At 46.3% G+C, this 24,906-nt stretch overlaps 1 protein-coding gene across 2 annotated transcripts in view; it reads left to right on the top strand.

The window, feature by feature from the left end:
* The window catches only part of Kcnh1 (potassium voltage-gated channel subfamily H member 1), a 375,946-nt gene that overhangs the window by 97,486 nt on the left and 253,554 nt on the right, over positions 1 to 24,906 (top strand). Inside the window, exon 6 of one of the 2 annotated variants that reach the window (XM_045141565.1) lies at positions 10,466 to 10,858. In XM_045141565.1, coding sequence (XP_044997500.1) covers positions 10,466 to 10,858 — 393 coding nt within the window. Of the gene's footprint in view, positions 1 to 10,465; positions 10,940 to 24,906 lie in introns of both variants that reach the window. The other variant, XM_045141564.1, reaches the window with a different exon arrangement.

Here is a 24,906-nt window from a genome sequence, read left to right as displayed (position 1 = left end):
TGTGGCACATCCTGGGGTTTTGTAGATAAGAGTCGTCTGTGAAGCTCAGCGCAGAGCCGAGCAGAAGCCCTGCATTAGGGAGGTGGCTCTGGGCTGAGAGGTCTGCTTGCAGTGGGACTGTGAGCAAATCCTTTCCCTTCAGGATTGGAGAAGAAGCAAAGAGCCTTCCCACCTCATGGGGTGTTGGCGTGTGTCACTGGGCTGTGAGGGTGCCTACCAGCTGGATTAATGGTGACTCTGGACACCTGGAGCTGGCAGCCTGGCCTCCACTCCCAGCTCCCAGCTTACTCACCCCTAGCACGACTCAGGGAGAGTCACCTCCATTTTTCTACTTATGGAATCCCCTCGCGGAGTGACAATAAAGATTGCAAAATCCCATAGAAAACTCTATAAGGAAAAGTGCTAAAGAAATGTGATAGATGAGTCAGACCGATTTTCCTGTTCTTCACTGAGTTAGGCCCCTGGCTCTGTGTTCATGATGAGCTTTCTTGGTCCACAAAGGCACATCCTGCAGGTGAAGCCAGGCAATGGATGTCCCATGGGAAAGTTGAAGGAGCGTGTGCATTAGTGACATCACATTAGGAGAAACAGAATATGCCTTTGGGGACTCAAAGTCTGGGATTGGGGGTAACATAGACACAAGCCTACTCTTAGGAAGTGTGTCCAGCAGAGCCACTAGCTCTGTGCCTCTGGAAGCTTCCAGTGCACAAGAACCAAAGGAAGAATCTAGAAGCCCTGATCACAGAGTGCTGTGCTGTGGTATGTCAGTTTATTCTTCCAGAGCACCCTGTCTGCGTCACAGGATAAGCTGGTGAGGCATCACCATGATCCTGCGCAGTGCTATATCTACCCGCTCGGTCTCTGCACCCACAGCCCATCCTCTTGGAGTACGCTGCCCTTCAGGATGAGGGTACACCGAAGCATGATGACATCTCTGTCCTCCAGGTGGCCATCATGGAGCCCATCAAGCAAGGTGTTACCTGACTTCCTGCTCTGACTCTGTTGCCAGCCTACCTCCTGAGGAAAGGGATCAGTCTCATGGGAGTGCTCCTGATCAATGCACATAATCTGTCATCTGTCACCACACCACAAACAGCTATTGTTCACTGGTCATGGAATGTCCTTTGGGTCAGGGAACTTTTCTTCAGGATATTGATTTTCTGTAATAAAGCAATTGCTCTGCAGAATTTCCATTTTATTTTCGTTTTTCATAATGTCGTGATAACTGCCAAGAGTTTGTAGCAGAATGACATAAATATAAGATCTTAAGTCAGATTCTAAAACCTTGATTTTATAAGAATCATTCATAGCTTTTTAGAGGCTTGTCATGACAGTATATCACTTTTGCCAATTAAATGTCCTTGCATCAATACTTCCCTCTGGAATGTCGGCATCCTGTGTCTTCCCTGAGATGGGAAGAGAGACACTGAGTGCAATTCCCCACAACCCTTCCTTTTAGCTTGGCACCTCTATCACTTCTTGGCGTGCTCATGGAAGGGAGTCTGTGGTCCACTTGGCATTATGGGGTGATTGGAAGACATTACTGACCCATGTCTCTCATTCAGGAGGGGCACAATAGTGTCCTGGAAGGACTCAGGATAGAAATTCCATTTAGAAGTAATTATGAATTGTACTTAACTCTAACAGATGCAGCTCTTTCTCTCTGAAAAGCCACCTCCTCCTGAGGATTTGTTACCCAGAACCAGGAGCCTGGGATCACTTTGGTTTGCAGTCAGCAGGTGGCTGTTTGGGTTTGTCAGAGTTCTCATTGAGTAGTGTTACCTCCGAGACTGCATCTGGCAAAAATGCAGTACTTCCCCCCAGCAAAAAAACAAAACAAAACAAAAAAAAAAACCAATCTCCCTTCCCACTGCTTCCTCTTAGCTGGATACACAGGGCCCCTTCTCCACAGTATTCATAATTCAGCTGCATTTGAATGATATTTGAAGAGAAAATCTCTTTAGTGACATTTGTGTGTCGTATGTAGTTATGACGTGTGTGTTCATGTGTGAGACGCAGCACGTGAGTGCCGTGGCTGACATATGAATGGTAGAGGACAGTCTAGCGCCGGTCCTCACTGTCCACCTTGTTTGAGGCAGGGTCTTGTGCTGTTTGCTGCTGTGCATGCCAAGCCAGCTGGCCAGCGAGCTCTTGAAGATCTTTCTCCTGCATGTCCCGTCCTGCTGCAGGAGCCCTGGAATCACAGATGTGCACTACTCTCTGCCTTACATAGACGGGGAGCAGAACGCAGGGCCTCATACTTGCATGACAAATGCTTTATTCACTGAGCCATCTCTCCAGCCCCCAATTTTAAAATAAATTTCTTATTTAGAATAACTGAATGTCCATAGACATTTTTTAAAAAATTATTTATTTATTTATTTATTTGAGAGCGACAGACACAGAGAGAAAGACAGATAGAGGGAGAGAGAGAGAATGGGTGCACCAGGGCTTCCAGCCTCTGCAAACAAACTCCAGATGCGTGAGCCCCCTTGTGCATCTGGCTAACGTGGGACCTGGGGAACCGAGCCTTGAACCAGGGTCCTTAGGCTTCACAGGCAAGCGCTTAACCGCTAAGCCATCTCTCCAGCCCTCCATAGGCATTTTTAAGACAGAGTATAAAGTGACCCTAGGCACCCACTTTTCTTCTCCCCTCACACCTCTTTAAGTCCTGGCAGCCATTATTTGTGTTTAAGAAGGTAATTGTAAAACAAACAAACAAGCAAAAGTAATTGTGTCATCTCAGCAATGTACATGCAGAATCATGAAGGTGTCATTGTGTCTCAGTGTGCAGATTATCTGTAGCATGTCTCTTGGGGTTGTATGTTGTGCTTTCTGGTGTGGATATATCAGTTTGTTTAGCCCATGCACATGTCCAAGAATATTTGGCTTGTTTCTAGTCTTTTGGCAATTATGAATGAAGTTGCTATGGTAGATTCTCATATAAGTTTTCATGTGACTACACATTTCTTTCCTTTCCTTCTCTATAATTCCTTCCCTCCCTCCCTCTTCCCCCTTTTCTCTCTTTCTTTCCTCTTCTCATTCTTCTCCTTCTCCTCTTCCTCCTCCTTCTTGGTGCTCAGGAGAGTGACTGCTGGCTTGGTCATCTGGTAGTCACACAACATGATAAACTACCACTCTTGGGATGGCCACATCCTTTTATATCCCTACTAACTATGCAATCCAGCTGATACCCTTGCTCACTGTATTTGGGATGGTCACTACTGGTCTTGGTTTTAGCATTGTTATTGCTATTTTTATCACTATTTCCTTTTAGATATTTTGATGTGTGTAACAATACCATATGTGGCTGTAATTTGTGCTTCCCTCGTGGCTAATGTGCTCATTTACCCTCTGTATGCATTAGGGTGAAATTTCATTCATGCCCCCCCCTTTTGGAAAATAGAAAATGGCCTTTAAAATATTTTACTTTATTTATTTGAGAGAGACACAGAGAGAATGGGCATGCCAAAGCTTCCCGCCACCACAAATGAACTCCTGTTGCATGTGCCACCTTATGCATCTGGCTTATGTGGGTCCTGGGGAATCAAACCCACATCCTTTGGCTTTGAAGGCAAGTGACTTAACCACTAAACAATCTCTCCAGCCCTGGAAAGGGCTTTTAAAATGTATTTTTTATTTGTTGATTTTTAAAAAATATATTTTATTTATTTATTTGAGAGAGAGAAAGGGGGGAACAGAGAGAGAGAAAGAAAGAATGAGGTGTGCCAGGGACTCCAGCCACTGGAAGCTAACTCTAGATGCATGCATCCCCTTTATGTGGGTCCTGCTTTGCAGGCAAATGCCTTGACCTGCTGAGCCATCTCTCCACACTTATTTATTTATTTTTAAATAAAAAGGTTGCACGCATGGCCCTGTTCTCCCCTCCCCAGTTCTGCTGAGGGTCTTTGCTGGGGTTGTTGGCGTTCATTGTGGGGACAAGAGCCTTAGTCAGTCTGCAGGGGTGGGGAGACGTGGTGTCGTTGGGTATTTCCACCACTCTGAGGCTCTGGCAGTCTTTCCGCCCTGCTTCTTTGATTCCCCTTGAGCCTTGGTGGGCAAGGTAGAGATCTGAGTTAGTGCTGCTTTCTATGTCGACTCCGGATCTCCGTTTCTTTAAGGTTAGTGGCCAGCATGTCTGTCACCATTTCCTTGGAACTGGCTTTGAGGCTGGCTGTAAGAACAGTGTTTGTGTCACTGCTCCCACTGTAGCCTGGACTTCTGTGTCCAGGAAGAAGAGGTGGAGGTACCTTTTATTCATTTCGTAATTGGAGTTTTCTTTTCGGGTATTGAGTTTTGAGATTACATGGCAGATCAGGTATTCTAAGCAGGATTTCAGCATAGCTGATGTTCAGGATTTTCTGTAGGATATCCTCTCCCAGCATATCTGGTGTTGAGGAGGATATCTTCTAGACTTTGCAGGCAAGCACCTTAACCACTAAGCACTCTCTCCACCCCCCTCCCCCACTTTTTTTCTTTCCTTTATTTGAGGTAGGGTTTCATTCTAGCCCAGGCTGACCTGGAACTCACTATGTAGTCTCAGGGTGGCTTTGAACTCATGAAAGTCCTCCTAACTCTGCCTCCCAAGTGTTGGGATATAAGGCATGTACCACCATGCTTGGCCTGCCCCCTGTTTTTTGGGGCAGAGTCTCACTTTAGCCTGGGCTGACCTGGATCTCACTCTGTAGCCTAGCCTGGCCTTTAGCTCATAGTGATCTTCCTATCTCAGCCTCCTGAGTGCTGGAGTTAAAGTTGTGCACCACCATGCCCAAACTTTATTTCTTCTGATTACTTGTGGTTTAAAGTCATTTTATTTTGCTACATATTAATATAGCCATGCCTGCTTGTTTCTTATTTCCATCTTTTTTGGAACATCTTTTTCCATCCTTTCAGTCTAAGGTGGTATCTGTCTTTAATGTTAAGGGGTGTTTCTTGTACATAGCAAAAGGATGGATCCAGTTTTCTGATCGAGCCTTTTAACCTGTCTTTTGATTGGGGAATTGAATCCATTGGTGTTTAGAGTTATAATTGCAGGGTGTGAGTTAATCCCTGTCAAGTTAAAGATTTGGTGAAGTGTGGTGTCTTCTTGATCTTGCTTTGCTTCTGTTCTAGTTTCTATTGTTGTTTCGTCCTTCCTGCAATCTCTTGAGTATGCTTGTTCCTCTCCTACCATCAAGCGCTGCCTCAGGATTCTCTCTAGGGCTGGCTTAGTGCTCATAGATTCATAAAGCTGATTTTTTTACCATGGAAAGTTTTTCTTTCAGCTCCTATTATGAGGAATTATTTTTCTGGGTATGTAGCTGTGGTCTTTTAAAATTTGAAATAGTCTGTTCTCATTTTTAGAGTTTCCATTGACCAATCAGAGGTAATTCTGCTGGGCTTACCTAGGTAAATGGTGAGCTGTTTTTCTCTTTTAGTACCCTCTGCCTGTTTTCGGTGGTCAGGGTTTTACCTGCAATGTGATTGGGGAATTTCTTCTTTGGTCCTATCTACTGGGTGCCCTGTGTGCCTCCTCTACCTGGATGGGTCTCTTTTTTTGTAGGGTTTGAAAATTTTTTCTTCTGTAATTTTCTTGAAGATGTCCTTTATGCCCTTGGCCTGTAGTTCTTCCCTTTTTTGTATGCCCATGGTTCAAATGTTTAGTCTTTAGAAGGTGTTCCACATTTCCTTCATGTTCTGTTCCTACACTTTTTTGACCTGGTTGATCCTGCCCTCTGGAAGCTGTTTCTTCTTGCCTGTCCTCAGGCTCTGACAGTCTGTCCTTTTGATCCATTCTGTTGGTGAGACTTTCTTGGGAGCTTTTTAAAGGAGTTATTCACTTTTGTTTTGCATTAGGCTTTTCTTCAGCATATCCGTATATTTTTAATGCTGGATTTTACTTTCTTACTGTCCCTTGGAATTCATTCCTGAATTTGATCATGTCCTCATTGAGTTCATTCTGCTGTTCATTGAGTGCTTTCTTGGTTAATTGTCTTCTGTTTCACTGAGCTACCTGTTGAGTTCTTTTTGTTTTTGTCTTCCATTTCATCCAGCCCTTTTTTTCATGATCTCATTAAGTGTGTTGAATGTGCTTATCATAACTGCATTTTGGAACTCTTTGTCTGGGGTTTGCTCTAAGTTTTCTTTGGAGGCTTCCACTATGTGACTAGTTATTCTTGGTGGGGATATCTTGCCTTGGTTTCTTGTGTTTGTTTTGCATTGGGGTTTGCTCATCTGAAGATAGTCCTTTAAAACCTTTTTTTTTTTTTTTTGAGATCAAGAATGGGGGCACCAGGGCCTCAGTCATTACAAACGAACTCCAGATCTGTGTGCCGCCTCGTGCACATGTGTGACATTGAGCGCTTGCATCACTGTGTATCTGGCTTATGTGGGATCTGGAGATGTGAACATGAGTTCTTAGGCTTTGCAGGCAAGTGCCTTAACTGCTTAGCCATCTCTGCAGTCCTGGCGATGATCCTTTTGTCTTGCTGAGAATGCTGCAGCAACAGCTCTTGTAGAGCTTGTGTTCAGTGGTCTGGTCCTCCTGGATCAAGGTGGATGTGGGGTGGCAGTCTGCTTTGCTGTTTAAGGCTGGAAACACTGGACCCTGAGCAGGCTCCTTATGTGTGCAGTCATTAGGTGGGTCTGGGCTGGATTCTGGGAGGCCTGGCCTGCTCACTTTGTGCATCTCTTCTCAGGGCAGCTCAGGCATGCAGGCTGGCTGGGGGCAGTGAGGTCAACACCAAGTGGAGCTGATCTCCAATCCCAACAAGTGGAAGGCTAGGGTTCTACCCATGATGGGGTGCTCACCTGGGCCCTGAGTTTTGCCTGCCCTCCTCAGTGTTGGGGGCTGTGGAATGCAATCAGCTTGGGAGTCCCTACTCTGGCAACTTGTTTCCAGCATTTGAGTCCAGATACCTAAGCACTTTTTAGCGAGTACAGATGGTAGGGTAACACTTACGTGCTCATTTCTTTCTATTTGTTTTGTTTTTTTTGAGGTAGGGTTTCACTCTAGCCCAGGCAGACCCGGAATTCACTATGTAGTCTCAGGGTGGCCTTGAACTCACAGAGATCCTCTTACCTCTGCCTCCTGCACACTGGGATTAAAGGTGTGCGCCACCACGCTTGTCTAGGTTCTACTTTCTATCATATAGAAATAGAGTGATCTTTGTATATTTATTTTGTCTCGACCTGGTGAATTTGCTTGTCAGTTCCAGTAGTTTTTATATGGGTTCTGAGGGATGTTCTCTGTAGATAATTACATCATTTACAAGTAGGGAGTTTTCTTTCTTCTGTTCTGGTCTGGATTCCTTTTATTTCCCTTTGTACTTTATTGACATGGCAGTGCAGCATTGGATGAGAGCATCGACATCCAATATCTTGCCTTGTTTCTCATCTTAAGAGGGAAACATCGGATCTTTCATTGTTAGATGTAATGTTAGCTGGAGTCTCCCCCTACCTCCTTGATGCTCTGTTCCATTAAGAAAATTCCTATTTTTTTCTGAGAGTTTTTTTTTTTTCTTTTAAAATCATGAATAGGGCTGGAGAGATGGCTTAGCATTTAAGCACTTGCCTGTGAAGCCTAAGGACCCCGGTTCGAGGCTTGATTCTCCAGGACCCACATTAGCCAGATGCACAAGGGGGCGCACGCATCTGGAGTTCGTTTGCAGTGGCTGGAGGCCCTGGTGTGCCCATTCTCTCTCTCTCTCTCTCTCTCTCTCTCTCTCTCTCTCTGTCTGTCACTCTCAAGTAAATAAATAAAATAAAATAAATCATGAATAGGTGCTGGATTTTATCAGTGGCTCATTTTCAAATATTGAATTAGCTTTACACTGGCCCCTTGATTATGCATTTTATTTATTTATTTCCAGAAACATTTTATTGACAACCCCTATTCATGTGCACAATGCACCTTGATCATAATCCCCTCCTGCTGTCCTTGCCTCCCTCTTGAGTCCCTCCTCCACTGAAACCCTTCTTCTTTCCAAGCAGTCCCTCTGCTATTTTGATGCCATCATTTTTTAGCCTCATATCATGCAGGTCTTATGCAGGTAGTGTCAGCCACTGTGAGGTCATAAATGCAATAGCCACTTCTGTCTGGAAGACAGTATTCCAACGCACTCCCGCCCTTTCTTTGCTCTGGAATTCTTTCTACCACCTCCTCTTCAGTGGTCCCTGAGCCTTGGAGGGTGTGAAGGAGATGTCTCGGTGTGGACACCTCACTGCCCCTTCTCAGCATGCATCTTCCGCGTTGCTGAGCAATGCTTGCTGCTAGTTATTAAGGATCTTTGCACTATTTTTACGAGGGAGATTTGCAGTTTTCTTTGTCTTTGGTTTTGGAATCAAGGTAACACTAGTTCCGCAACATGAACTGAAAAATATCACCTTGCTCCTGTTTTCTGGTAGACATTGTGTAGAATTGCTGTTAATTATTCTTTCAATTTTGGAGCTACTATCCATTAAAACCAGCTGGATCTGCAGATTTCTGTGTTGGGAGTTTTAAGCATGAATGTGATTCCCTAAGTCGTCCCAGGGCTGAGTTGTTGCAGCATGTGATATTTGAATCCTGCATGGGGTAGTCCTCAGTTTATGTGTAGTTACTTGTCACAGTCCTGAAAATCTCCCTCCTTCCCTCTCTCCCTCTCTCCCTTCCTTTCACAGGATGTCATGTATCCGAGGCTGGCCTTCAACTCATTATGTAGCATGACTGACTTTGAACTTCTGATCCTTCTGTCTCTTCCTCTTGAGTGCTGGGAATACACGTACACACCACCACTCCCAGTTCATGCAGTGCTGAGGATTGAACCCAGGGCTTTGTGTACGCTAGGCTAGCATTCTACCCACTGAGCTCCACTCCCTGCTCTGCATTCGACCCGCTGGGCTCTGTCTCCAATATGACACATATCTCAATAATTTGTGGGTCAAAGAGAAAGTATCAAGATAATTTTTAAAATATGCTGCATGCAATGAAAATGAAAATTCAGCATTTCAAAACCTGTGGGATAGTGCCAAAGCAATGCTGAAGGAAAATGTATGGAACTGAACATTTTCCTAAGAAAAGAAAGGAAAAAGAAGACTCTAAATCACAAATCTAACTTCTCACCTCTAGGACCTTTAAGAAGAGCAAGAAAAAAAAAAAAACTAAAGCAAACAGAAGGAAAGAAATAATAAAAAACAGAAGTTGAAGTTAATAAAATTGCAAGCAGAAAAACAAGAGAAAAACATCCATGTGTTTTTTTTTCAAAGATTATTAAAATAACACGGGGCTGGGAGGGTAGCTTGAGGGCTGCACAGGTGACCTGGGCTCAGTCTGCGAACCAAAAGTAAATAAAATCAGGCGACATAGACAAACTTGTAGCAAGACAAAGAAACCCAAGTGATCACTGTGAAGAACCGATCAAGTGCTCTCACTGTGGGCCTGGAGACAGCAGAAAGAGCAGTGTAACGTGGCCAGCTCGCCTCTCTGGGACGATGCACCCTGGGCACAGGGAGGCTGGCTGGTCCTTGCCGCTTTGAGAAGGCGAGGCTGGCTTCCTGTGGGCCTATGCTGGCCTGTCCGCAGCATGTGGCTCCACAGTGCGGTCATGATCTGAGAGCTGTCTGTCTTTTGTGGCCACTGATGCCCAGTTCTTTGGCTAGGCAGAGTGGGCTTTTGCAGGAATTGTTTGTCTGGCCACCTTGGCATTCTCAGGATGCTCCCTGCCTGGGAGCGCCTGGGACAGAGAGGAGCTCCCTGCTGCAGACTTCACCCCAATTCCATTCTCCACACTTACGTCAGAGGTGATGTTTAGGGGCTTTTCTTGTTCTCGTGGACTCTCTTTTTTATTTAGTCTTATTTAGTTGTTTTTATGTGCTTTATTTTTAGAGGCCAATCTTTACTGCTTGAGGTCTTGGGCTTAAGGTCCCCTAAACTTGTATGAGTTCCTTTTCACAGGGGAGAGACATTTAGTCTTAAACTTAGAAGTGCTCTGAGCGTGGTGTGGGAGCCTCACTCACCCCTCCTCAGGCACGCTGACCATAGTAGCTGTTAGGTCTCTGTAATGGCTGCTGCTCAGTCTACCAGTCCAAGCTCCTCTTCCTTCATTGCTGTACATCCAGGGCTGAGACGACCCAGCTCCTGGCACTGAACAATGGACATATGGTGAATAAAGTTGCTTGATTCTCTTGCACAGTTCCTCACCTGTCAAGTAGAAAATTTCCTGGCGGAAGAAACAAGCTTGCGTTTAGAATTAAGCAAGAAAATAAACCCATGTGCAGCATTTCACCCCTGCTCAGCTCACATAGCAGTGTCTCACTGGTTCCCTGTGATTTTTCCTGTTTCTGTGTTCACTCATGTTCTCCTGTTCCCCCCTCTCCCCCCCAGGGTCTGTTACCACAGTTAATGACCCGTTCATGTGATGAGCATTTGTCAGAGACAGATGCTGACTGGTTAGATGCCCGCAGTCAGTCTAACTTCTTTCTCCTTTGCTGATGTTTTTCTGAACAGGTCCTGCAGCTGGGCTCAGACATCCTTCCCCAGTACAAGCAAGAGGCACCAAAGACTCCCCCTCACATTATCTTACACTACTGTGTTTTCAAGACCACGTGGGATTGGATCATCTTGATCTTGACCTTCTACACAGCCATCCTGGTCCCTTACAATGTGTCCTTTAAAACCAGGCAGAACAACGTGGCCTGGCTGGTTGTGGACAGCATCGTGGATGTCATCTTTCTGGTGGACATTGTGCTGAATTTTCATACCACCTTTGTTGGACCAGCAGGGGAGGTGATTTCTGACCCCAAACTTATTCGCATGAACTACCTGAAGACATGGTTTGTGATTGACCTTCTGTCCTGTTTGCCATATGACGTCATCAACGCTTTTGAGAACGTGGATGAGGTTAGTGCCTTTGTGGGTGATCCAGGGAAGACTGGTTTTGCTGATCAGATTCCGCCACCCCTGGAGGGGAGAGAGAGTCAGGTACAGCCCGCGAATCTCAGACCTTGTTGTCATGTCTGTAAAGCTGAATTACACTGTGGGTGGTCAACAGGAGAGTCACTGAATGGGTGGGGACCAGCATGCTCAATATCCCCAACCAAGGGAGCCCGCTTGACAGAAATCCTGCCTGCCCATCCTGCCCTTTGGTGGCCTGGAGGTCCTGCATGTCCCTATGTGGGGATGGAAGAGACCACAGCTCATTCCTCCTCCACCCGGAATGTAAGCCACTGACTCGGGGGAGGGGGGGCTGCATGGCCGCTGCACTGGGGACTCCTCCATGTGGAACGTAGTTGCCGAATGCTTATTCGCCAGTTATTCTGATGCTGGGACCTTTTCTTTCTCTGCCGCTCACCTCTGGCTGTGTCATAGGCAGTTAACTCATTGTAACAGAGACAACACATCTCTCACATCTTCTTTCATTGAGGGGGAAATATTGGAAGGAGTTGTTGGTTTTAGAGGTGGTTGGTGGCTGAGGTAAGCAGGTCCCTGCTGTGGTGCGTGTTGTTTGGTTTGGGGTCACATTGCTTTGGATTCATCGTCTTGCAGGCCATGGGAGGAATGGACAGAGGCTGTTCTGTGAGTGCCCTGGAGTAGAGCTTGCTCCAGCAGCCATCGTCTGGGTGCCCAGAGTAGCTGCAGAAGGAGGGGCCGCTGGGCTGGTTAGGAGCGAAGGTCCCCTTTCACAAAGCAACAAAACAATGTCAGATCTTATCATGCATTCTGTGGGAATTATTTGTCCTTTCCTTGCTCTTGGATTAAGATAAGGCAGCTTGTTTGATAAACTTCACTCCTGGCTCAGTGGGATCCTCATTGCCTTAAATCACAGAGGGTTATGAGGATGACCTGGATGGCACTGGAGGCCACACTGAGTCATGGCACACCTTAGGGGTGAAGGGCATCTGGGCTCCGCGTGAGGCGTTTGGAAGGAGACTCTGCTCCCTGCCACATATGAAGCCCTTCTGGCAGCTCTGTATTATTGGTGACATCACTGTGCTCATGTGCTGGGTTCTAATATGACCTGCTCTGTTTTATTCGGTTTTTGAGACAAGGTCTTGTTGTGTAGCTCAGGCCTACCTGGCACTTGAAGTCTTCCTGCCTCAGCCTCCCCAGTGCTGGGACTATAATCATGGACCACAATGCTTGGCTCTGATATGCTTTGAAATCTCCAGGACTAATTCCCTGGGTGGCTTGTATGGATTTTGAGGGGACAAATCGAGGGAAGGCAGATCATTTACAAGTGTAGACTCATCTTCAAAGTGAATGTTGGCATTCTTGAATATGAGTCTCCATGCATGTTGGGCATGATGTTTTCCTCTGTGAACAAATTTTTATAAATTTGGTGTTAGAAAACATAATCATTTGGCTAAGGTAATTCAGATTAATTATCTCAATCTGAAGGAACTTTTAAATATACATATGGGGGATTAAATTTAACTTAAAAAAATTACTTGAGCCAGGCATGATGGTGCACACCTTTAATCCTAGCACTCCGAAGGCAGAGGGAGGAGGATTGCAGTGAGTTCAAGGCCACCCTGAGACTACATAGTGAGTTTCAGGTCAGTCTGCGCTAGAGTGAGACCCTACCTTGAAAAACCAAAAAGAAAAAAAAATCACTTGAGTTTGTAAATGCACCAGTTGCTATCTATAGTGACAGCACCGAAATTTTGCAAGCAAATAGAATGTTCCTTGAGTTTCCAGTGAAACTTGGCAGAGCTATGGACACACATGCAAGTGCGTCTCAACAGCTGGCGGGACTGGTGGGGCGCAGGGTCTGTCCTCAGGGACAGTAGGCGCTGGCTGGACCCCCTTCCGTTGTGAGCACCTCTGACCGTGGCCGCTGGATTCATGAACTGGACTGGCAGTGGGGAAAATGTCCATGATCCACAACTTTCCTGTTGGTGAAGGGTTTATAGAAGTTATTTTAAAAGTATTCTTTTTTTGGTGTGTGTGTGTTTGTGTGTGTACAAGTGCATGTGAGTCCAAGGGCCTCTTGCTGCTGCAAATGAATACCAGACATCTGTTCAGCTTACATGATCGGCCTGGGATTCAAACCCCAGCCCACAGGCTTTGCAAGCAAGGGCTTTTGACCACTTAGCAATCTCCCCAGCCCCTGTTTCAGAGATTCTGCTACCATCTCCTGGTCATAAGGAGTAAGCCTTGAGAGTTCTAGCTATGAGTAGCTTTTGTCAAGCCTTTTTGATTTTCTATCTCTGACAACTTTGTGTATGTGTGTTCTTGTGCGTGTGTGTGTGTGTGTGTATGTGCATGTGGAAGCCAGAGGACAACTTCACGTGTTCCTCAGGAATGCCTTCTGTCTTCCTGGAGACAGGGCCTCTTATTGTTCTGCTCACCAATTGGCCTAGACTGGCTGGCCAGCGAGTCTTTACTTCCCCAGCTCTGGGATTATATATCACCATGTCTGGCTTTTTATTTTAATTAATTAATTAATTAATTAGTCTTTTGAACTAGAGACTCACTGTAGCCCAGGCTTACCTGGAAGTAGTCCCAGGCTGGCCTGGTACTCCCAGCAATCCTCCCGCCTCGGCCCCCAAACATGGGTTCTAACTTAGGCTCTTATGCTTGCATGGAAAGCACTTTGCTTCCGAGCCACCTCCCTAGCCCTAACAACTTCTTTCCAAGCTTTGGCTGACGTCCAACAGCATGCCCTTGTGGCGTGAGGGGACAGCGTGAGGAGGTGGTGGTCCTGGCGGCAGCCCTGCTGTGGGCTGGGGAGCTCTTCTCGCTCCCGTCCTGGATGGCGCTGGCATTGGGGTGGTGGAGCTGTTGAGTTCCCTGCCAGACCCAGGGCTCAAATATGGCAGTCCACGTCTCTGCGTGCGTCTCCTCAGAAGCTAACTGTAAAAGCGAGAGCCCCTGCCAGCCCTCTGACCCACAGAGCAGTGGGAGGAAGAGGCGGGTGTGGCACGGAGCAGGTAATAAGTAGAAACTCTGGAAGTCAGATAGGACCTGAAGGTCTCCTGGCTTCACCCTCTTACCATGCAGCCAAGAAAGCAGCGCAGGGGGGACCTGACCGGCCAAGACCTCATACCAAACCTTACATTTACTGAACTACAAGATTCCACTCTTCCTGATGACAGCCTTGATAAAGTCAGGCGTGACATTTGCCAAGCTGATTCACCTGACCAGAAGCTTCTATGTGTGCCATTGCCCTCTGGCTTGCTGAGGTGGAGAAGCTGGGCACCGGACATGGCCTTGGGCAGGAGGCAGCTGTTTTGTGAGAAGGCATCATGATTGTGAGTGAAGAGTCAGGGGCCAGAGGCAGAACCCCTCTTCCCACCTGCTAAAAACTGTTGTCTTGGGAAAGCAGCCTTTGGGTTCATAGCTTTGTGGCTCCTAGTCCCCACTCTCGCGCTTCACCCTTGACTGAGGTTATGTTGCTGCTAATCCTGATTGCGGCTCCCGCTGGTCCAGATCCTTCTGGGAGAGTGGAGAAGAAATAAGAAAACACGTGGAGCTTACTTGTCTCTGCTGAGCTCCAGTTGCGCCAGTGCGCTGAGAGGCAGTGGAGACCACCAAAGGAGAGGCGACAGGGCAGAGGTGGCTTCACCATCTGTGTGTGTGGAGCTGGCAGGACTCGTGAAGGGGAAAGATTAAAGCTGCTTGGGCCTGGGTCAGGAAGGAGCTGGGCGCAGTTGCTAATGCGGCCGTGACTCCAGCCCCGTGCATTTTGCCCATCTCCATGGAGCGAGCTGCGTGAATGACTCCTGGGCTCAACTTGTTTCACTTATGTAGATGGCCTCCATTTGCGTCATTTTCCAGTCTGTTGGTAATCATCTGCTTTGGAGGCTGTTTGGGGAAATGTGCACACATTAGTTAAACTGGTCACTGGACAACAGGTCTGGAAACAGTGTCTCAAGCTTGGAACCAGCATGGCAAAGCAGAAACTCATAGTGGATGATTGCCTGGCATGCCTCGTGGGTTAAAGATGGGACCAAGATGCACAAAGTGTTCCTTCTCCCAAGGAAAGTGACTGTTGCAGAGGTGAGAAGCACAAGATCTTCTGGGTCATAGTCTGGTGCCCAGGAGCAGGGGGCATGCTCTGTCCCTGTGCGACGTCACGCAGCACTGCAGGGCAGAGAGGCATGCTGACAGCAGCAGCTACCCCTCGTCCTGATGAGTTGTGTGTGGGCATGCGGGCGTGCGCGCACACTCATATGTACACATGTATGCAAAGACCAGAGGACATCCTTTGGTGCTGTTCCTCAGGCACGACCCACTTCTTTTGAAACAGGGTCTCTCATTGGTCTGGAGCTTGCCAATTACACTAGACGGGGTGGCCAGTGAGCCCAGGCTTAGGCCTGTCTCTGCTTCCTCAGCGCGGGGGTTACAAGTGCGTGTCACCATGCCTCAGATGCTTTTTACCTGGGTCTTGGGGACTGAACTCAGGCCCTCATGCAAGTGAGGCAAGCACATTTCAACTGAGTTATCTCCTGAGGCCACAGCAGGATTTTAACTTCCCCCAAATGTTTGTGCTGTCTGAAGAAAACACCTGGCACTTGGAGAAGGTGATTTGTTACCTGGGTATGACCGGGTCACCACATGTTGCCACCTTGTACCAGTCATGCCACCTCCCTGGACTTGCTTTGCACTGCCCCCTGCAGAGCAGGCACTGTCCTAGGAAGAGGCAGGCTCTCTTTTGGCCTGGTGCCTCCTCGCCTGGGGTGGTGAGGCTGCCGGTGAGCTCCTGGCGTCTCAGCCTTTGCTGTCTCATGCAGCTTTATGTTGCCTCCCCAGGGGATCTGTGACGGGGGAACCAAGCAGTGTGCTTCAGTGACTGGGCCACTTATCACCTCCTCTCATAGTAGGTCACTGCTTCTTGGAAACCTGCCTGAGGCAGCATGATCATGAGTCTGAGGCCAGTCTGGGCAATAGAGTTAATTCCAGGTCAGCCTGGTATATACAGCAAGACCTTGTCTAAAAAGAAAAAAAAAGTAGCCTGACATGGTAGCACAGGCCTATAATTCCAGCTGCTCAGGAGGCTAAGGCAAAAGGATCATAAGTTCGAGACCAGTCCGGGTTACATAGTGACATCCTGTCTCAATCCTCCCTTCCAAGAGGCTCCCTGATCCCCAACCATTACTTTGCCACTCTCCTGCCCATCCCAAGTCTCACCCTTCCCCTGGACCTCAGCATTTCGTCTCTTGTGTCTGAAGTGCTGCTTAAGTAAGACGTGTCTCCTCCACAGTCCCACTGTGAACACAGGTCACGAAGAAGACCAATAGGTGCACGGATAAATCAAAGGAAGCGTCTAGACAGCATGACCAGCAGGGGAAGGCAGTGGCCTTGTCACTATTTCTGAAATCTGACCTAAGCCAATGGCTATTGCCCAAAGTGGCAATTATCTAGAGGAAAACACGCCCATCCGTTGCTCTTCCTGAAGATGAAAGATGAAGGTGGCTGTATGTGTGTCTGGTTTGGTTTTCTTTTTTGTCATGATAATTGGGTGGCAGGAACACTCCACATGAGCCTGAAGGTAGAACCACCAAGGGGAAGAGGATGGATGTGATGACGCTGCTTCACAAGTTAGATTCTGTCCCTGCTGTCACAGCATTGTGTGAATGCCATTGGTATTTATTGTAGAGTTACTGCAGACTGCTAAGATAGTGGGTTTCCATCCAGGGGTCTCATCTGCTCCCCACTGTCCATGTCCAAGAGGCCTGCGGGAGAAGGAATTCCCAGGCCAGGGCCAACACTGATCATGGCTGAAATAACCAGTTTTCCTCAGGAATGGTGTCTAAAAACTGCTATTACTGAATAAGTTATGGTATGAATATAATGGAATATTATTCAGGAAGTAAAGAAACAGGCCACCATGTCTTGGAAAGACATGGAGAAAACTGAGATGTGTGCTTACTGCTAAAAGAAAATCAGAATGTAACATTCTGGAAAAAGCAAAGCCATGGTGAGAAGAGAGAGAGAGAGAGAGAGAGAGAGAGAGAGAGAGAGAGAGAGAGAGAGGGAGAGAGAGAGAGAGAGAAGTGCTTGCCAGGGATTTGGAAGAGAGGGCAGAGAAGCAAGTGGCTGCACAGTGCAGAGAGACTGCTCTGTGACGTTGAGATGGTCACGTGCCAACACTTGCTTAGTCCATAGGCTATGCAAAGTGAGGAGCAAACCCTAGTGCCCCGGCTGTGAGTTTTCACCAGTAGAAGTATGGGTGTTGGTTTGTTAGTTCTGATGTGCAGGGCCAATGCAAGACACAACGACAGGGAGCGCTGCTCGTGGGAAGGGCTCCACAGGTCTTGTACCAGTTACTCTTTCACTGCTGGGACAAAGTACCTGGCTAGAAGCAATTTAGAGAAGCAAAGGGTTTGTTTCAGCTTGGAGTTTCAAGAGGAATTTTCATCACGGCAGGGAAAGCATGGCAGGAACAGGGAACTGACTCACATTGTCACAGTAGTATAGAGGAAGTAGAAACAGAGATCACCAAATGAGGTTGGACTGCAAAAGCTCAAGGCTCACCCTGAGTGACACACTTCCTCCACCAGGCTCTACCTCCTGAAAGCAGCACCACCAACTGGGGACCAAGTGTTCAAACACATGAGTCTATCTGTGGGAGATATTTTTTCATTCAAACCACAAGTCTGGTTTTTTTGTTTTATTTTTGAGAGAGAGAGAAAGAGAGAGGGAAAAGAAAGAGAGAGAGAGAGAACGGGCATGCCAGGGCCTGTAGCCACTGCACATAAACTCCAGGTGCATGCACCACCATCCTTAGGCATTGCAGGCAAGTGCCTTCACCACTAAGCCATCCCTGCAGCCCCAAACCACCACAATTCTATAGACTAAGATGCTCTAAAAATAATGTCTATTAATTTTTTTAAAGACTCATGTTGTTATGAGACAGGGTTTGCCTATCTTTCCGGAAATCAGAGAGAAACATCCCTAGCCTTCTCATCACTTTCAGCTGCATTTCCTGGACAGCAGTGGCGTCACAGTTGTCTGTTTGACAAGAAGCTATAGGTGAAGGCTGGATGCCAGCCACTAACTGAATGAGCAGAATGCATGTGCTCCGTGTGTGTGTGTGTGTGTGTGTGTGTGTGTGTGTGTGTGTGCGTGCGTGCGTGTGTGTGTTCGGTGTCCCACATGAGAAGCAAAGACTGGGGAGCTGGGAAGGGAGCCCAGAGGAGAAATGGTGAGGCTGTTCCCCGAGGGGAGGCAAGCAGGGTGGCAACCAGACCTGGGAGTTGCTGCTGGCCTCCGCTCTCCCCAGCCTGCCGTGCGTGCACATGCTGGGGACCTCATGGAGCCACCCAGGCTGCTGACCCAAAGCTCTTGCCTCTCAGCTGTGAGTGTCCCACTAACTCCATGGGGTCAGCCAGATATTAGTGATACCCCTATGACATCCTCACTGTCAGTACCATCTAGAACTTTCCGTTGGTCCATGTAGTCAACAGTCTTGTTCCTGACTTGCCCTCAAGGTGGGGGGACTGTGGAGGGGCATGTTCCTTGTTGACCCTCTCATTCAAGCTGAGGCTCCAAGGGAAATTTGAGTGTGGGTGCTGTGCCTGGCACAGGGTCCGAGGCATGATCAGACCAGGGAGTGTGTGGGAATGGAGCAGCTGCTGGGAGCATTTTATGATGATTATAATTTACTGCTGCTATACTGGGTGACATACGGCCATTTCTATGCAAGTATGTAAATGAACTTCAGGCACATTTCCTCCTAGACCCCAACACCCTACTTTTCTTGCCCTTCCCCCCATCATGTTGACCTCTGTTGCCCCTAGACTGTTATGTCATCTGTACATAATGTGATTTTGAGTAGCTATGGAAAGTTTAGGACCCACAAAGGAGAGGGAAAATGTTATGTCTTCCTGAAATTAACTTAGTTTACTTAATATGATTCTGTCTGGTTGCTTCCATTTTCCTATAAACAACATAACTTCATGCTTTACAGCTAGCAAGTTCTGCTGTGTATATAAGCCACGTTCCCCTCATCCATTCCTTCGCTACTGGACTCCTGGGCTGGCTCTGTAGCCTGCCAGCTGTGGATAGCACGTGGTCAACACCCAGGGGCAGGGGTCTCTGTGGTATGCCAACGTGGAGTCCTTTGGGTAGTAAATACCCAGGGGTGGAATGGCTGGGCATATGTTTTTGGTTTTTTTTTTTTAAGAACCTCCATACTGACTTGCACAGTGGCTGGACTAGCTCACACTTCCACGAGCGGTGTGTAAGGCTCCCTTTTCCCGCACCCTCACCAGCATCCATTGTTGTTTTCCGGATGACCACCGTTCTGACTGGGGTGAGAGAGACTCTGTTTCTATGGAGTTCTTAGTTGCACTTCTTGGTGGCTGGTGCAGTTGAAGACTCTTTCATATGCTTGCTGCACAGTTGGACTTTACCTTTTGAAAACTGCTCATTTATAGGTCGAGGTAATTTTTTTTTTTTTGAGGAAGGGTTTCCCTCTAACCCAGGCTGACCTGAAACTCACCCTGTAGCCCAGGCTAAGCTTGAACTCATAGAAATCCTCTTTACCTCAGTCTCCTCAGTGCTAAGTGCTGGGATTAAAGATGTGAGCTACCATGCCAAGCAGGGCGCACGTTTCTAACAGCAGGAACTTGATCCTACCTCTGCATGGACCCCTTGTTCTCTGCTCCCCGCCCTGTTTGGGGTCAGCGTCTATGCTGACCTCTTGTCTATCTGCGGCCTGTCTCCTTATGTCATTTCCTGTCTTTCTGCATCACCGAGGGATGCACCCCACAGTGTCAGGAGTCTCCCCACACCTGCTATGGCCCCAGGAGAAAATTCCTAGGAAGAGCTTTCAGCCTGGGTTGTCCCTGCCTCCTCCTTGCTCAGTTCCAGCCATATTGTCATCCTTTTCACTGCGTTGGAACTGTGACTGCTGCCGCAAGACCATCATTGCCAAACCCACTGGGCAATTCTCAGTTCTCATCTGACTCTGCTGGCCAAGCAGGGTTAGACATAGGAACCTCTTGGCTCCAATGGCCCTGAGTGTGTCATGGTCTTGGCTGCTTCGCCTGTGTCAGGTGCGCTGGCCTCCACCTGGCCTCAGGATGCTTTCTTTCCTTTTTGTCTGCATCCCCTGCACGGCCAGCTGCCCTGCTCCTCGCTTTGCTGAGGTGTCTGCTCAGTGGCATCTGATTAGTGCATCTGTCCTTGGCCACCAGAGTCTCTGTCCCTATCTTCTCTTTAAGTCTTCACCTCATAGTTACTCATAGTCTGCTGCCGTCTTTATTACTGGTGTCATTGCTAATCTCCACTTGTTACAACTTAAAAGACTAAATTATGAAGTGCATATAGTTAAGATTGTTGGTGGAATACATTAATCTTAGGTACAAAGTTTAATTAATTTTTATAAATGGGTATTAACATACAACGCAATGAAAATACACATTATTCTGACTTCTGTTGCCATAGATTAGCTCAAATTAAAAAAAACTTTTTTTTGTTTTGTTTTTTTGAGGTAGGGTCTTGCCCTAGCCAAGCTAACCTGGAATTCACTGTGTAGTCTCAGGGTGGCTTTGAACTCATAGTAATCCTTCTACCTCTGCCTTCCAAGTGCTGGGATTAAAGGTGTGCACCACCACACCTAGCTTAAAAAAAACCTTCTTGACCACCACCATACGCATAGACCATATGCCATGATCATAATCCCCTCCCACAACTCTCCCTTTCCCCTTCCTAAGTCCCCATCCACTGAACCCCTTCTTCCTGACTAGCTTCTCTTCTAATTATATGTCACTTTTTCCTTGTATTATGCAGGTCTTGTGTAGGTGGCATCAGTGACTGTGAGGTCGTGAGTGTCATGGCCACTCTGTGTCTAGAAGACAGTGATGTTGTAAGCACTCCTCCCATCCCTTTGGTGTTTACATTCTTTTGGCCACCTCTTTTATTCACAATTAAAAAAATATTTTTATTTATTTATTTTTATTATTAGATATGGACATATTTGGCCACCTCTTCTGCAAAGGTCCCTGAGCCTGGGAAGGGGTGATGGAGATGGCTCAGTCCTGAGCACACTGCTGCCACTTTTCAGCACTTGGTGGGTTTTAGGTTTCCCCTGCGGTCATCTTTGAAAAGAGAAGTTTCTTTATCAAAAGGAAGAGTAGGGGCTGGAAGATGGCTCAACAGTTTAGGTTCTTGCTTGCAAAGCCTGATGGCCTGGGTTTGATTCCCCAGAACCCGCATAAAGCCAGATGTACAAAGTGGTGCATGTTTCTTGAGTTTGTTTGTAGTGGCAAGAGGTCCTGGCATGCCCATTTTCTCTCCCTCTCTCTTTTTGCAAATAAATAGAAAAATATTTTTTTTTAAGTGAGAGTAGCATTAATATATGGGCATAAACACAGGTATTTAGAGGCCAGTTTGGTGGGCATAATGTATCCATTTAGCCAGATAACAGTAGAAGTCTCCTAGCTTCCTCCCTAGGGCTTATGACTTCCCTAGCCATAGTTTTTTTTTTTTTTTGAGGTAGGGTCTCACTCTAGCCCAGGCTGACCTGGAATTCACAATGTAGTTTTAGGTTAGCCTTGAACTCACAACAATCCTACTCCTAGCCATAGGCTTTAAAAATATTTTTATTTATTCATTTATGAAAGGGTGAGAAAAAAAAGAAAGAATGGACATGCCAGGACCCCTAACCACTGCAAATGAATTCCAGATGTATGCACCACCATGTTTAGCTGGCTTGTGTGGGTTCTGGGGAATTGAAGTTGGGTCCTTAGACTTCACAGGCAAGTGTTTTAACCACAAAGCCATCGCTCCAGGCCCATCCATAGGCTTTTGATTAGGTTTCCAGTCAAGCCTGGTATTAGCGTAACTTGCTCTGGTTTTTCGTGGGTCTCGTGAATTCCCACCAAGCTCCGCCCCCCCATGTCCTGCTCCGTTCGTCCTTCCTTCACCCCACACAACCACTCTTCTAATTTCAAACAATAGTTTGCTTGTGTTGACTCTGAAACTTAGAGAATTGAAATGAAACGTAAGATTTTGTTTTGTTCACTTCTGCTTTTGAGAGAGGGAAGGAGGCCTGTTTTGAGGGAGGTAGGCCTGTTTTGGATTGTATGTGGAAGGATTCTTGTTTCATGTAACCTGTGGCATGAATACGCATTAATCTTGTTGTTGTTCACTTGGATTATATTTTACATGAATATTCTCACTTATTCTCCTAGCACCCTCCTTGCTATGGGGCACTTCAGGGCCACAGGTGCTGAGGATATTATTAAGGAACATGGATTCACAGTCGTCCCAAGACATTGCTTAAAGTGGCTGCAATACCTGAGAATTTCCAGGGCTGTATTATTCATCCACACTGGTATTTTCTGTCTGTGGAATTCAATTCTACCTAATTTAGCCACCTCATAGCAATTTCTTATTGTAGTTTTATTTGTGATGACTAAAGAGGTTTAGCGCCTTTTCACATCTTCTTGTGAATGATGTATATTTGTGTATGTGTTCATGTACGTGAGTGTGGGTGCGTGCCATGACACACATGTGGAGGTCAGAGTGCAACTTTCAAAGTAGATCTTCTCCTTCCATCCTCTTTGAGGCAAGGTGGCTCTTGTTCAAATCTCTGTTTGTTAGGCTAGGCGGGCTACAAGCTTCTAGGACACTCTCCGTTCTCTGCCTCCCGTTGACCATAGGCATGCTGGGAGTGCACTGGCCTGCCAGCTTCTGAACTCAGACGCTGAGGCCGGTGTGGCCAGTGCTTTGTCTACTGAGCCATCTTCCTGGCTCTTCACAGCTTTTGATGTAGGCTGCTTCTGATTCTCCTGTCTGATCTCCTCTCCTATACAAGAGAATATCTTCCTGCGGAGCCGACAATGTAGAGCTCTGGGTTTGGACATAGGCCCATTATGCCCTGTGAGCATTTTCCCCGCAGCGTGCCTTTTCATTTCCTCTCTCAGGGGTGCCTTTTGATGAATACCCTTTTGGTTTTCATGAGAGCACAATTTCAACCTTTCAATTTATATGCATTAGTGCCTTAAATTTTGCATTCCCAAGTACAAGATGTGTCCTTCTATGATCTTCCAAAAAATTGCATTGTTTCCTTTTTCTTTTTTATTATTTAAAATTGTTGTATGTATGCATTTGTGTATGTGTGTGCCCATTCGTGTGTGTGTGTGTGTGTGTGTACGCATGTGGAGGTCAGAGGTTGATATCAGGTATTCTCATTGGCTCTCAGTCTTAATCATTGAGACACAGCCTCTTGCTGAATTTAGAGCTCAGTGAACCAGTGAGTCCCAGGATCCTCCTCTCTCTGCCTCTCCAGGGCTGGGATTACAGACAGCCCCACCATGCCTGGCATTTTATATGGGTGCTGGGGATCCAAACTCATGTCTCATGCGGTATGCAAGCACTCTATAGAACCATTTCCCCAGCCCAAGTTTGATCATTTTCTGCTCACAGATCTCAATTCCATTTAGAGCTAATGTTTCTTTTTTTGCCCGGGGTGGACATGGATGTCCAGTTGGCATGGTCAGTCTCTGAAAGCATCATCCTTTCTTCATTCATCTTCAGTCCAACCTTTCACATGTCACGTGTCTGTGCAAGCAAATACAGTTCCTGCTCCTGAGTGAATGTCATGTGCTGTGCAATGTAATAAATTCTACTGCTGGTTTTGTCTATTACATGAATTTCCCAGTAAGGCAGTTTAGGCCTGGAATTTTCTATTGTGAGGAAAATTTGACCTATAAATTTAATGTATTTAATAATCAAAGATCTATTAAAATTTTTTATCTGGAGTCAGTATTTTAATTAATTTATTTATTTAGAGAATGGGTGTGCCAGGACCTCTAGCCATTGCAAACAAAGTCTAGATGCATGTACCATTTTGTGCATGTGGCTTTATGTGGGTACTGGGGAATTGAACCCAGGTTGTTAGGTTCTTCAAGCAAGTCCCTTAACCACGAGCCATCTCTCCAGCCCCAGAGTCAGCTTTTATAAGCTATATTAGTCTTGAAAATTTTCTATTTCATTTTAAATGTTCAGAATTATTTCGATTATTATTTCTAGACAGTATCTTTTGATCATTTAATGTCTGCAGGCTGTGCAGTGGGTTGTACTATTTTCTTCCTGGTATTGGTTACATTCCTTCTTCTTTTCTTTTGCATTCTCTTTTCCTCTTCCCTCTGTACTAAGAATGGCTAGGGACTTCCTAACTTGGTTACTAAATATTTTTGAAGAAAGATTTGCTTCATAGTTTTGAAATTTTTGTGTCATCCTAGCGATTTTAGCATTTTGAAATTATGAAATGTATCTGTGCCATAATTATAACTTAAAGTTGCACCAGTATTTTCAGTGACATGCTGCATTTTCTACTTTTTAACATTAGCCCTGCTACATTCTTCTACTTTAGACATTTCCAATCAGCCTATTTTTAAAACAGTTTGAAGCATTTGTCTTTGAATCAGAGGATTTAACTCAGGGTGGCATGTACAATGAATTTTGCTCAGGGTGACGTGTACAATGGATTTTGCTCAGGGTGGCGTGTACAATGGATTTAGCTCAGGATGGCGTGTACAATGGATTTTGCTCAGGGTGGCGTGCACAATGGACATGTTTAGTGTAGCATTTAGCTTCATTCCTCTTTTCTTTCTTTTTCTTTTTATTCCTTTCAAGATAGAGTCTTGCTGTAGCCCAGGCTGACCCAAATTCATTATGTAGTCTCAGGGTGGCCTTGAACTCATGAATGTCTTCCTGTTTTTTTAATACTAATTTATTTTATTTATTTGAGAGAAAAAGAGGCAAGAGGCAGATAGATAGATAGATAGATAGATAGATAGATAGATAGATGGCACACCTTCAGCCACTGCAAGTGAATTCCAGACATATATGCCCCTTTGTGCATCTGGCTGACGTGGGTCTTGGGGAATCAAACCTGGGTCCTTTGATTTCGCAGGCAAAGGCAGATGCCTTAACCACTAAGCCATCTCTCCACCTGGAATTCTTCTTCTTTTTTTTCTTTCTGGTTTTCC

This window comes from Jaculus jaculus, chromosome 1 (assembly GCF_020740685.1).
Source record: "Jaculus jaculus isolate mJacJac1 chromosome 1, mJacJac1.mat.Y.cur, whole genome shotgun sequence".
Taxonomy (NCBI): domain Eukaryota; kingdom Metazoa; phylum Chordata; class Mammalia; order Rodentia; family Dipodidae; genus Jaculus; species Jaculus jaculus.
Note: the sequence above shows the minus strand (reverse complement) of the source record. Positions and strands in the feature narration are given on the sequence as shown.